This window comes from Monodelphis domestica, chromosome 4, assembly GCF_027887165.1.
Source record: "Monodelphis domestica isolate mMonDom1 chromosome 4, mMonDom1.pri, whole genome shotgun sequence".
Classification (NCBI taxonomy): domain Eukaryota; kingdom Metazoa; phylum Chordata; class Mammalia; order Didelphimorphia; family Didelphidae; genus Monodelphis; species Monodelphis domestica.
The window spans coordinates 323636020-323650118 of NC_077230.1; the positions used below are offsets into that span (position 1 = coordinate 323636020).

The 14099-nt window shown below is 35.5% G+C and overlaps 1 protein-coding gene across 4 annotated transcripts in view; it reads right to left on the reverse strand.

The window, feature by feature from the left end:
- Positions 1-14099, reverse strand: part of LRRC63 (leucine rich repeat containing 63) — a 195144-nt gene that overhangs the window by 161815 nt on the left and 19230 nt on the right. For all 4 annotated transcript variants that reach the window (XM_056794875.1, XM_056794876.1, XM_056794874.1 and 1 more), the window contains exons 7-8: positions 6036-6134; positions 2130-2266 (exon numbers count right to left, since the gene is read on the reverse strand). In XM_056794875.1, coding sequence (XP_056650853.1) covers positions 2130-2266; positions 6036-6134 — 236 coding nt within the window. The remainder of the gene's footprint in view (positions 1-2129; positions 2267-6035; positions 6135-14099) is intronic.

Sequence of the window (14099 nt, forward strand, 5' to 3'; positions counted from 1 at the left end):
GCCTTCATAGTTAATTTCCTTAGAACTAATCCCTCCTTTAATATATCCTCCCTTCTATTTCTCCTCTCCTTGCTTCCTTTTATAATAAAGTTCGTGTCTCCTGTTCCACCCATTCCTTTCTCCTTGCTAGTATAGCATTTTCTAAATCTTTGTTGAGTAGATGAGGGAGAGAACTTGGCTATGTTTTTTCCCCATTTCTCTGCCGTGTTGGCTAGTCCTTTTCTTTGACTTCATGATGTAGCTTTCATGAATCCAAAGCTACCTCCATGCCATGATGAATTATCAGAATTATATTTTTGTGTAGATGTGAAATTTTTATTCATAATCTTCAATATGCCATCCATGAAAAATCTACCAGTTGCATTATAGAACTACATTTAAGTCTTTTAAACAACATAACTCATCCACCTCTTTTTCCAAGCATATACTTCCTTACCTATGTATTTTGTGCCACTTCTTGCAAAAATAGTCATTATTGGTAATATTTTTAGGCTACTTATATCTACTATATGCCTTTCCCTTGACTGTTAAGTCATTTGTAATTTGATTCTTCTGGCATCATAGTGTTCTATGATTAATAGCCATATGAGTATCAATAGAAAACCATTGAGTAGGTTTGGATAGCATTGCATTATTTTAAAAATGTGATCTATGCTAATCTCTTCTTTCTTTTCAAGTCAGTTCAGCTAATTGACTGTCTAAAGTACTTGATTGATGGATATGTTCTCAAATTGAGGGTTAGGAGGAATTCACCAATTAGAGGAAGAGATTATAGGGGCTGAGGTACTATAAGCATGAGAAGGTTGCCAAATAGGGTGTGGAAAAGAGGTCTGGGGATTCATGGGCTCATCCAGAATCTAAAGAAATAATTTTTCCTGGGTCCAACAAATCCTGGATAAGTTTATATCTGAGATTCTAAACTGACAAAAACAAAAACAGAATCTATGACTATGATACCACAAAGGGGTAAAAATTGGTAAGGTTCATCTCGAAGCAACCAAAATAATATCTATCCCTTATATGGCACTTGAAGGTTTGCAAAGCCCTCTCTACATGTTAACTTATGTAAAAAATAATTACAAATGTTTTTAAAACTGTGTTTATGAACTTCTCCACCACAAAGTTTTAAAGAGTTAACATGCAAGAGACCCTAGATTTTTAAAGGCATTGGCAGATGCCACAAAGCTGGAAAGATTTTGAGCATGGGTCAAGTGATGGAGTATATATCTATCATGTGAGGATCAGCCTAAGTAAGTACATCACCAGGGCTATTTCTAGCTGATGAATTCTTCAGTTACAGAGTTATTTAAAGATAACATAACTAGCATTCATGAAGTGCTTTAAGCTTTACAACTAATATCTCATTTGATCTTGATGATAATACTGGTAGGTAGGTGCAATTATGACCCCCATTTTACAGAAGAGAAAACTTAGACAAAGGTTAAGGACTTGCCCAGAGTCATACAGCTGGTAATTGTCTGAAACAGAGGATTTGAACTTGGGTCTTCCTGACTCCAGGTCCATTACTCTAAGCACTGTATCATCTAAAGGCATGTGTTCTGGGGAGGGAGTATATAGGTAGCCTATCACATGAATCAAATCAAAGATGGTAGAAGGACTGATATGCAGAGCACCAAGACAGTGGATATCTTTCTTTGTATTCCTTAGCTTCAAATTAATTGCAGTATATGTAGTCAATAGATTACATATTATATTATGAAGCAGAAGGGATAATTAGATTAGAGGACAGGAGCACAGGAACATAGAGTTAGAGCTAGGAGTAAATTTAGAGATTATCTAATCCAACTTCCCAATTTTTACAAATGAGAAAACTGAGGCCCAGAGGTGGTAAGTGATTTGATTAAGCTCATGTATACAATGAGTTGAAAGAGCTGGATTTGGGCCCCATATCTCTGACTCCAAAATTAGTGCTCTTTCCATTATACTAAGCTAGATCTATAGAAGAGTCATTAAAAGAAGGATCTACTCTTAAATCAGTTACACATTCATTCATTCATTCAATTAGTATTTTATTAAATATCTACTGTATTTGAGGTACTATATCAATAGAATTCTTGACTGAACCCAAAATTCTCATGTATGTGGTTACTTTAAAGCTGTCATCTTACTCATTTGGAAGAGAAGTTAGCAAATTGAAGGAAATGATGAATATTTTAAGGTGATGTAATTCTTTAATATTAGGAGAGAGCTCTTTGATGGGATTATTTCTCATTACAAGAACTTGTAAATGTTCTACAATTAACACCTATGGAGCAGAAAAAGGATAATAACATTATTAAAAAGAGTAAATATGATTTATTTTCTTGCTGAATTCATGGTTCTAGAATAAGTAGGATCAGTATGATATAGATTTAGTATTATACATCTCCATTAGTACAATGCAAATATATTTAAGGAAATCATCATAGTACATAGAATCCACTCATTTTTTTAAAAATGTGGAATCTTTTCAATATAAAACAGTTGAAATTTAAAATAATTCCTTTTCTAATATGTTTCTGGCTGGCAAATAATGCACTATTTTTTACTATATCATGTTCCAAATTTAAAACTTATCAATGTTGCCCAGCTAGCAGGATTATAGGCTGTGAAATGGGGCCAGCCACCCCAGTTTTGGGGTTCTCCTCTGGTCTAAAGAATATCAGATAAATTGGATACACTGGTTCATATAATCAATAGATGTTAAGTGAGTAACTGCAATTTATTAGTCACTTTACTATGTGTATTTGGGTATACAAAGATGAGTAAGATTTACTCTCAACTTTGAGAATCTAGCAATCTACTAAGTGGAAATAAAATAAGTACATTAAAAGGTAGAAGGTGATTTTCAGAAAGAAAAATCCAAAATGAGGGCTAAGGGGAATTAAGAGAAAGAGATCCTATTCATTTGAAGGGTATTTGGAGATTTGTGAAGAGGTAATATGTAATATGTAATATGGCTGATAGAGTGCTGGACTTGGAATCAGAAAGTCCTGAATCTGAATTCTGCTTCAAATACTTATTGGCTATTGGCTCTGGGAAATTTATTCAACCTTTCCCAGCCTCAGTAACCTCATCTATAAAAAGGGAATGAAAATAAGAGTACCTACTTTACAAGGACATTTGTGAGGATCAAATGAATTTATATATACAGCATTTTGTAAATTTTAAAGCTTTGTGAAACTTGTGAAGGAGATGGTCATTGAGCTGGGTTCTGAAAGATCAGTAAAATTTCAAGAAGAGGAAAAAGAAAAAGCACTGACATAATTTCAGTGAAGGGAAAAAATTTATCTCCTCCTTTCCCCACCTATTTGTTCTCTCATTCTGAACTTCAGAGAAACCAGAACAAGTCTAATCTCAGGTCAATCCTGAGCCTTCTCTTCTGTAGACTTCTTGTCAATGAGGGAAAAGTAGCCCTTCTTGACAAAATCAGTCATTTTTACCTATAATCTTAATCCCATACTTTCTGGTCTCTTTCAGAAACTTGTCCCTTGTAATCAATCATTCCTTCTTTCTCTTTCATCTCTAATCTCTCCTTATTTATTGATTCTTTCTTTGCTTCCTGGAAATGTGCTTGTTTTTCCTTACTTTTCAAAATTCTTCATTTGATCCTAACATTCCTTCAATCTATTTTCCTATATTTCTCTTCCTTTTTACCTCCAAATTCCTTTGAAGAACCATTTAAATTCACTTCCACTATTCACCACTCCACTAACTTCTCAATCATCTTCAGTCTGTCTTCTGGACCTATTACTCAAATGAAATTACCTTTCTCATGTTTACCAATCATCTTTTAACTGATCATTCTCTTCCTCCTTCATTCTCCTATAGTTTTTTTTTTTTGTTACTATTGGCCATTTCCTCATCTTGGACACTTTTCCTCCTTTGGTTTTGGTGATAATGTACAGAATCCCCCTCTCCCTATACTCTGACCACTCCTTGTTTTGTTTTTTTTTTAAACCCTTATCTTCTGCCTTGGAGTCAATGTGTATTGACTCCAAGGCAGAAGAGTGGTAAGAGCTAGGCAATGGAGGTCAAGTGACTTGCCCAGGTTCACACAGCTGGGAAGTGTTTGAGGTCATATTTGAACCTAGGACCTACTTTCTCTAGGCTTGCCTCTCAATCCACTGAGCTACCTCTTAAGTCTCTTTTGCTAGATCATTATCCATCTCCTGTCCCTTTATTGTGGGTGTTCCCTAGGGTCATTTTATCTCTTTTTCTCTTAACATTCTATCTCTGCAGTTGGCTTTTAAGAGTTAAAATACTATCTCTACCAAAGGGATTCCAGGAACTGATCTTATTGCAACCCTGATGACTCTTCTGAATTCCAGGCATGTACCAATAACTGCCTGCTGTATATGTCCTCTTCGATATCCAATTGGCATATCAAAATAAATATATTAAGTGGAACTTATTATCCTGACCCTCTTCACAAATTCTCAATTTTTGTTCATATAATCAGAAGTATTTTAGCAAGGGTTTTTGTTTGTTTTTGTGGTTTTTTTTGGGCGGGGGGAAGTCAGCTTTCTGAATGACATATTGCAGAGAAGTTTTTTATACCAGATAAAATCTCACTATATTGTATCTTGATTTTGTCAAATTTAGTATAGAAGCAGGAAGACTAGTTGGGATTTTATTGATGTAGCTTAGGCAAGGAATAGGGGCTTGAATGAATGCAATGGCCATGTGGCAAGAGGATGAATATGAAAAATGTGTAGGTACAATCAATAAGACTTTGTAACTGTCTGGAAATAAAGGGTGAAAAAGTGAGGTGTTGAGGATAACTACAAGGCTGTGAGTCAAAGTGCCTGAAGAATGATAGTGTCCTTAAGATTTGAAAAGGGAAAGTTAGGAGGAGGGACTAATATAGGGGAAGAAATTATGAGTTCCATTTTTAACATGTTTTATTTGAAAAAATAAATGTGCACTGTAAATTGGCTTTATTAAAGCTATTTCTTATGTAGACTATGAATTAAATATATGGGGGACCTTCAACTCAGTCCAATCCTGAAAATGGTCATGGCTGTCGTAGAGTCATGTGTCTGGGTTTGCTAGTGTGGTGGCCAAGGTTCCTGGCTAGTGGAGGTCTTGGAGGGCAGGGGGTGTGATGTTTGGGGACTGAAGTGAAACCCTGTTCCAATCGGAGGATCCTGCGGAAGAGCTTAAATTGAGCCTGAAAAGCCATTTCTTTGGGCTTGTGGAAGAAGCCCTTGCATACATCCCAGCAGCACTTATCTATGTAGCCATCTCTGGCAAGAGGTGGTATGATGGGGACCAAGCTGGGCTGGAATCCAGGATGTGATCTTACTTTAAGTTAGGAAAGCTGGAATCCTTATTTCTCTCTTTCTTTCTCTTTACTAATACTTATAAATTTAATACAGAGTCTCTAAGATTAATTTTTATTCCTAACAGTCACCTTGAATTAACTCAAGCAAAAAAAAAAGAAGATGCACATGTAATCATCCCTTTTACTTGACTAGATTACTCATTTAATATGACATAATTTTAAAGGAATATTGTTTCAAAAGAATCCATCTTGTATTTGGCTATTAATGTTATTTTCTAAGGAGGAATATTTTAATCTATCCTATATCAATTAATGTAAATTAGCTGAAACTATATAATATCTTTTTTCATCACTGGTCTCTGATCATTATGTGCTTTTTTAAAAGCTTCACTTGTTTTCATTTCATTTCACTGTTCAAATATAGCATAAATTACATTCTGGGCATTATTAAATCATATAAATATATATCAAAATCTAACTGTAATCCTATCTTCAGGCTCTAGGTCACTGGGCCACCATAGTTTTTGGCCTGTAAATAAACAATTTGATGTGGATCCAAGCTATAAGCTACCTTACTATGAATTGTCTTCCAAAGCAAATATAGACAGTAAGAATACAGGATACTGTAAATCAGTTTTTTCCCCAAATTTCCCCAATTGTGGTAATGATTAGCAATCTAACATTAACAATATAACACAATATTAAAATGATAAATTATAATACTATTTGTAACTGGAAATGAACTTACCTCTTGGGGAAATTCAGTAAAATTATTGAAGGACAAGTTAATATATACCAATATATGAGCCAAAATGTCTAATTTGGGGCATTTGTCAATAAAGAAACCCTAAAAGAAATTTACAAATAAAAAGATATCAATGATTAAACCATATATTAGTCCATCTTTTAACTGCACTTTTTAAATCTACCTCTTTGCCTTTTCTTCCACAAATCCATAACTTACAGCTTATTCATGTATCACAATTTTTAATAGTTAATAAAAATCACTTTTAAGTTAGGCGCTTTTAAAAAAAAATTGTTTGATTTGGGGGCAGCTAAATGGTTTAGTGGAGAGAGTGCCAGAAATGGCGATGGGGCATCCTGGGTTCAAATAGTTGCCTGGTCCCTACCACTCTTCCACCTTGAGAGCAATACATAATATTAAGACTGAGGGCAAGGTTTTTTTAAAAAATCATTTGATCCTTTAAAATCTATTGAAATTCAAATGACAGTTAAATCAATATTAAAGTAATAAACTAATTGCACAGCACCTTACATCACATTCTATAGACACTTCATGAGACAACCACATTAGAACAGAGCAAGATTACTATTATTACATGTTTGGGATTCACTTTTTAACAGTCTTTTACATGTTGTCTGTGGACTGGTCGAATAGACAATTAGGGCACATTAAATATCACTGCTTTGTTGTGGCAGAAAGGCTTATGTAGCCCAATGAAACTATCAACTCTGCCATGTAGGGTTATCCAAGATAGAGAGGACAGACGACTGGAGAGTTACAACAAAAGGTGATCCACAGAAGAAAGAAATGATGAACCACTCCAGTAGCTTTGCTAAGAAAACCCTGTGGAAAGTCGAGAAATGATAAAAGAGATGACAATGGAAGATGATCCTCTCAGGTCAGAAGATAACCAACATGTTACTGGGGAAGAGCAGAACAGAACTTCAAGTCACTCCAGTACTAATGAAGCAGCTGGGCCAAACCTAAAAAAAATGTAGATGTGTCTATTAATGAAAGGAAAATCCAATGCTTTAAAGATATTAAAATAAAATATTGCAAAGGAAATATAAAATACTGCAGAGGAATATGGAAAATAAGATCTATGAAGCAAAGTCATCTGTATGTGGTCAAAAAGAGGTAGAAAGATTAGCATTGACAGTGAACTTAAATGGATGGGAATGAGTGAATTCAATTCAGGTAATCCTTACATATATTACTACTGTGGGTAAGAATCTCTTAGAAGAAATAGTCAATAAAAGGGGTTTCAAAGTGGTTCTGGGGCATAATCTCAAAAAATGATAGAATTATATCTGTTGAAATCCAAGATGAACCATTCAGCATCACAATCATACAAGTCTGTGCTCCAATCACTGATGCGAAGAGGTCAGAGTTGATCAGTTATATGAAATCCTACAATGTCTTCTAGAAATTATGCCTAGAAAGATGTCACATTCATTATAGGGTTTGGAATGCTAAAGTCAGAAGTCAAAAGATAATTAGAATAACAGACAAGTTTGGTATAAAATGAAGCAAGACAGAGATTTATACAGTTTTATCAAGATAACTTCTATGGCCATAACAAATATTCATTTTCAACAACCCCAAAACTAACTCTATACATGGATATCACCAGATGGTCTGTACTGAAATCAGATTAATTATATACTGTAAACCTTAAAATTCCTTAGACTTATAAATGTTGGAAATTTCACCATTGGGAAATTTCATACTTGGAAAATTTCTTACTGATAGTCTATTGGAATGTGAACCCCATTGGCATGGGAGGTTCCTCCTCCTCCCTTCTTAAGATTACTTTAGGACAGAAACCTTTTGCTGAACAATGGAAAGGACTTTGACCTATGCTTAAGCATAGAACAGGAATTTCTTTGAGTCATGATTGATTTTAGAATTGATACAATGGAGATACTTGGAATAAATCTCCACCCTACTCAGTCCTAACAGGATTGAGGAAGGGCTGCAGCATAGATCAAAATTTAATTATTCCAATCTCTACCCTACTCAGGTTAACAGGATTTAGGAAGGGCTGTAGCAAAGGATCAAAGATTTAATTATTTGAAAATATGACCTTCAACAGACATGTGCAAAGCCAGAGACCTCTGGGCGGTCCTGGGTTAAGCTAGAGCCTCCATTGGCACAGGGAAATTGATGGACAGTGATTGGTAGATGTGAGAACTGAGGGGAGGGAACTTGGATGGTTTCCTTAAAGATAGAGGGGTCTGAAGACTCAGGGGGATGGTTGAGGAGTTTGTCTGAGTGGTTGGAGTGTGCTCTGAGAAGCTTGCTCTGAAGGAAGCTGAAGGTGGGGGCCTTTGAGACTGTTTCTCCATTTTGGTCACGTGAGTAATAGGGACTGATCTCCTTTCTTTGCCCCAGCTATCTAAGGGCTTGGGCCTTTTGGCCCAGCCTAAACAGAGGGGGTATTTAAGCCCTATTCCCTTCTCTCCCCTTTCGCGCTCTCTCTCTCTCTCTCTCTAATTCCTTTCTTCCTCCTGTTTGTAATTAAACTCTATAAAAGGCTGACGGCTGACTTGAGTTTTCATTTAGGAATTACATAGCCAAATTCCTTGGCGACCTTAAATTAATATATATATATATATATATATATCAGTCTTTTAAAGTGATTTCCTTGTCACAATACATTGCAGCCAAAGGTGGAGAAGCTCTATAAAATAAGTTAAAACAAGAGATGGAGCTGACCATGGCTCAGATCATCACCTTCTTGTTGCAAAATTCAGGTTTAAATCCAAGAAAGTCAAGAAAACCATCAGACCATACAGGAATGATTTCAATAACATCTCTTATTAATATGAAGTAGAAGTGAGGAATATTCCCCAACTGACAAATGGTCAAGGTATGTGAATAGGCAGTTTCCAGATAAAGAAATCAAAACTATCAATAAGCACATGAAAAAAGTTTTCTAAATCTCTTGTAATTAAAGAAATGCATATCAAAAAGATTCTGAGGTACCTAGAATCTCATACCTATCAGATTGGCCAATATGTAAAGGAAAATAATAAATGTGGCAGGGGTTGTGGCAAAATTGGGACATTAATGCATTGCTGGTGAAATTGTGAAATGATCCAACCATTCTGGAAGGCAATTTGGAACTATGCCCAAAGGGCACTAAAAAACTGTCTGCCCTTTGATCCAGTCATAGCATTGCTGGGTTTGTACCCCAAAGAGATAAGGAAAAAGACTTGTATTAGAATATTCATAGCCACGCTCTTTGTGGTGGCTGAAAAATTGGAAAATGAAGGGATGCCCTCCAATTGGGGAATGGCTGAACAAATTGTGGTATAAGCTGGTGATGGAATACTATTGTCCTCAAAGGAATAATGAACTGGAGGAATTCCACATGAACTGGAATGACCTCCAGGAATTGATGCAAAGTGAAAAGAGCAGAACCAAGAGAACAATGTACGCAGAGACTGATACACTGGTAAAATCAAATGTAATGGACTTCTCTACTAGTAGAAATGAAATGATCCAGAACTATTTGGAGGGACATATGAGAAAGAGCTCTATCCATACCCAGAGGAAAAACTGTGGGAAAAGAAACACAGAAGAAAAACAACTGCTTGATCACATGGGTCGATGGGGCTATGACTGGGAAAGTAGACTCTAAAAGATCACCCTGGTGCAAATATTAATAATATGGAAATAGGCCTTGATCAACGACACATGTTAAACCCAGTGGAATTATGTGTCAGATACAGAAAGGGGGTGGGCGGAGGGGAGGGAAAGAACGTGAGTCTTGTAACCATGAAAAAATATTCTAAATCATCTAATTAAATAAAATTTTTAAAAAAATAAGATTTTTTACAAAAGAATGCCTATCCCTTGATCCAGCAATACCACTACTAGATTTGTACCCTAAAGAGATAATAGTGAAAAATGTTTGTATAAAAATATTCATAGCTCTTTGTAGTAACAAAAAATTGGAAAATAAGGGGGTGTCCCTCGATTGGGGAATGGCTGAACAAATTGTGGTATATGATGGTGAGGAATACTACTGTATTATCAGGAATGATGAACTGGAGGATTTCTATAAGAACTGGAAGAACCTCCAGGAATTGATGATACAGAGTGAAATGAGCAGAATCAAGAGAACATTATACACAGAAACTGAAACATTGTGGAACAATACAATGTAATACTTTGCTAATACAAAACAATCCCAAAGGACTTATCAGAAAGAATTCTATCCACATCAAGAGAAAGAACTATGGGAACAGAAAGACAGAAAGAAAAACAAATGACTTATTTATTTATATGCATATATGATATGTGATTCTGGTTTTAAAAGATTGCTCTAATGCAAAAATGAATAATAGAGAAATAGGTATAAGTAATGACACTTATATAATCCAGTGGAAGTACTTATTGGATTCAGGAGGGAAGAGGGAAGAGGGGAGGGAAAGAAAATGAAACATATAAACATGGAAAAATATTTTAAAAATTAAAAAAAATTTAAAGTGAGGAATAGATTCAAGGGATTCAATCTGGCACATAGGCCATCTGAAGAATTATGGATAGAGGTTCACAATATTGTACAGAAGGCCAGCATCAAAAGAAATTTCATAGAAAAGGAACAAGAAAGCAAAATGGCTATCTGATGAAGCATTCACAAATAGCTAGGGAAAGAATGAAAGTGAAAGGTAAAGCATAAATGGAAAAAATATATATATCCAACTCAATGCAGAATTCCAGAGAATAGCAAGGATAAGAATGTCTTCTCAACTAGGGGGCAGCTGGGTAGTTCAGTGGATTGAGAACCAGGCCTAGAGACGGGAGGTCCTAGGTTCAAATCCGGCCTCAGCCACTTCCTAGCTGTGTGACCCTGGACAAGTCACTTGACCCCCATTGCCTAGCCCTTACCACTCTTCTGCCTTGGAGCCAATACACAGTATTGACTCCAAGACGGAAGGTAAGGGTTTAAAAAAAAAAGAATGTCTTCTCAAATAAGCAATGCAAAGAAACCGAAGAAAATAAAATAATAAGAAAGATAAGAAATTTCTTCAAATAAATTTGAGGTATCAAAGGAACATTTCATGCAAAACTGGCCATAATAAAAGGGGGAAATAGTAAGGACTTTACAGAAGCAGGAGACATTAAAAAGAGGTGGCAAAAATTGAAGAACTATTATCTTAACACCACTGATAACCATGATGGTGTGGTTATTGATACAGAGCTAGGCATCCTAGAGAATGAAGTTAAGTGGTCCTTAGGAAGCATTACTAACAATAAGGCTAGTGGAGGTGATGGAGTGCCAACTGATCTATTTAAAATTCTAAAAGATGATGCTGTTAATGTGCTGTACTCAACATGCCAACAAATTTGGAAAACTCAATAGTGGCCACTGGATTGGGAAAGATGTTTACTTCCCAATCATAAAGAAAGGCACTGTCAAAAGATGTTCAAATTATCAAACAATTATGCTTATTTCACACACCAGCTTAAGATTCTGCAAGCTGGGCTTCAGCAAAATGTCAACTGAGAATTACCATAACAGTAGGCTGGTTTGTGAAGAGGCAGATGAACTAGAAATTAAATTGCCAGCATTCACTGGATTATGGAAAAAGCAAGGGAATTACCGAAAAACATTTACTTCCATTTCATTGACTATATTGTGATGTGGATCACAACAAAATGTTGCAAGTCCTCAAAGAAATGAGAGTACCGGATCATCTTACTTGCCTCCTAAGGAACTTATATGCGGATCAAGAAGCAATAGTTGGAACCAAACAAGGAACTGATTGACTTAAGATTAGAAAAGGAGTATGAAAAGACTTTATATTGTCATCTTATTTATTCAACTCATATGCAGATTATGTCAGGCAAAATGCCAGGCTGAATGAATAAAAAGCCAGAATTAAGGTTGCCAGGAGAAATATCAATGATATCAGATATGTAGATGATACTACTCTGATGGCAGAAAATGAAGAAGTAAGAAGACTTTTGATGAGAGTGAAAGAGGAGGGTATAAAAGCTGGTTTAAAACTTAATATCAAAAAAACTAGACCACAACCAACTGATCCCATGACTTCCTGGCAAATAGAGGAAGAAGAAATGGAAGCAGTGTCAGATTTTATATACTTGGGCTCAAAGATCACTGCAGCCATTAATCAAAAGACATTTGCTACTTAGAAGGAAAGTTGTCAAATCTGGATAGCAGACTAAAAAGCAGAGATATCACTCTGCTGACAGAAGTTTGTCTAATCAAAGCTCTGGTTTTTCCAAGAGCAGTATATGTCTTTGAGATTTGAACTATAAAGAAACCTGAGTGCCATAGACTCAACTTTTTTAATTGTGGTGCTGGAGAAGACTTTTGAGAATCCCTGGGAAAGCAAGAAAATAAAATCAATCTTAAATGAAACTTAAAGAAATGAATTCAAATTATCCAGTAGAAGACTGAATACTGAAGCTGAAGCTTAAATATTCTGGCCAAATGACTTATGAGAAGACAGGACTTACTGGAAAAGATTCTGAAATTGATTGGGAAAGATTGTAGGCAAAAGGAGGAAGAGATGGCAGAGGATAAGATGGACAAATAGTGTCATGGAAGCATGACATGAACTTGGACAGACTTCAGGAGATAGTGGAGAACTGAGAGACCTGGTGGGCAATAACACATGAAGTTATGAAAAGTTAGACATGACTAAACGACTGAAAAACAACAACAAACATGATCTGGAAGCACATTACTATGCTACCCTAAATGTCATGTATCATCCCAAATTTCTCTAAGGTGATTTCAAATTCTAGGATGGTGAGCACAGACAACACAATATTCAACAAGTAGAGATGTTTTACTCATACCATTGGGTCAGTGAGTTGTTTGGTTTTTTAAACATTTCTGACCAAAAATTTAACAAGGTCTTTTTTTAAAATATCAAATGATTCTTCAAAATTGCCTGGAGTCCTTATATAACTCATTCCCTCACTCCTCAAAATATGGATAATACATTAAATCAAGACTTACAGTTTTTTGTTTTGTTTTGTTTTGAGGTTTTTCATTTGTTTTGAGAATGAGTTTTCCTATCTTACACAAACTGCAAGTATAGCAGTCTCTTGTGGGCCTGATTTCAATACTGATGGGCATGACAGTTATATTTCTCTCTATTTGTCCAACCTGGGCCAGTTAATTCCTCCTTTGGTAGCATAGTAGCCCTGTGTTCACTAACCATATTGGTGACACCCGATCAGCTTTAGCCCTTTTACAACTTAGAACTCCAAAACTCAAACAATCTATTAGTCTCACTCAGCCTCACCAGCAGCAGGGACTATAGATGTATATCTTCATGCCCAGCCTATGCTTCAGTTTCAGTAAGCACAGTTAGCCATTCAGTCTCTTTACCTAGCAGTACACATTATCCTTGGTACTTCTTAAGGCTTTAATCTACTTATTCCATTCATTTTCACAAATATACAAGGAAATTTGAAGCATAGCTAAAAATGTGTTCCATCAATTCAGAGAATTTTCTGAGTTTATCAACAGAAGATTTGCATGCTTTCTTAGGAGAGGCATCATTTTAATTTTTAAAAATTATTTTATTAGAACCAAATAGGTAATATTCTTGGTTTTTGATGCTCATATGCCATTATAAATTTTTAATGAACTAATATAATCATTATCTATTACTCAATTTTGCTCCTTTGATTGCAAATTTCAATGTACTATATGATCTTAGTATGGTTTCAATAGTGGTGGCAATGGCAGTGGAATCCAAAATCAAGCTGATCTGAGAACTGGAGGTCAGGGAAGGGTGAGATCTATCAGCTGTGTCTCATAGCTGGTTTCCAACACATTTATGATACCTAAGCAAGAACAACCTATTTCCTAACACACCAGATGATGGAAAGTTCATCAAAATTACTTTAAATTAAATCACCAATTATTTATTAAGTCCTTACTGCATGCATGGCTCTGGGCCTTAAGTTCCTACCTATATATTAAACCAGGCCGGAAGATTGAGTATAGATTAAGAGATATAGGTTTAGTGATAAAATATTTAATTTAATACTATTGTTCCATTAAAATCCTGA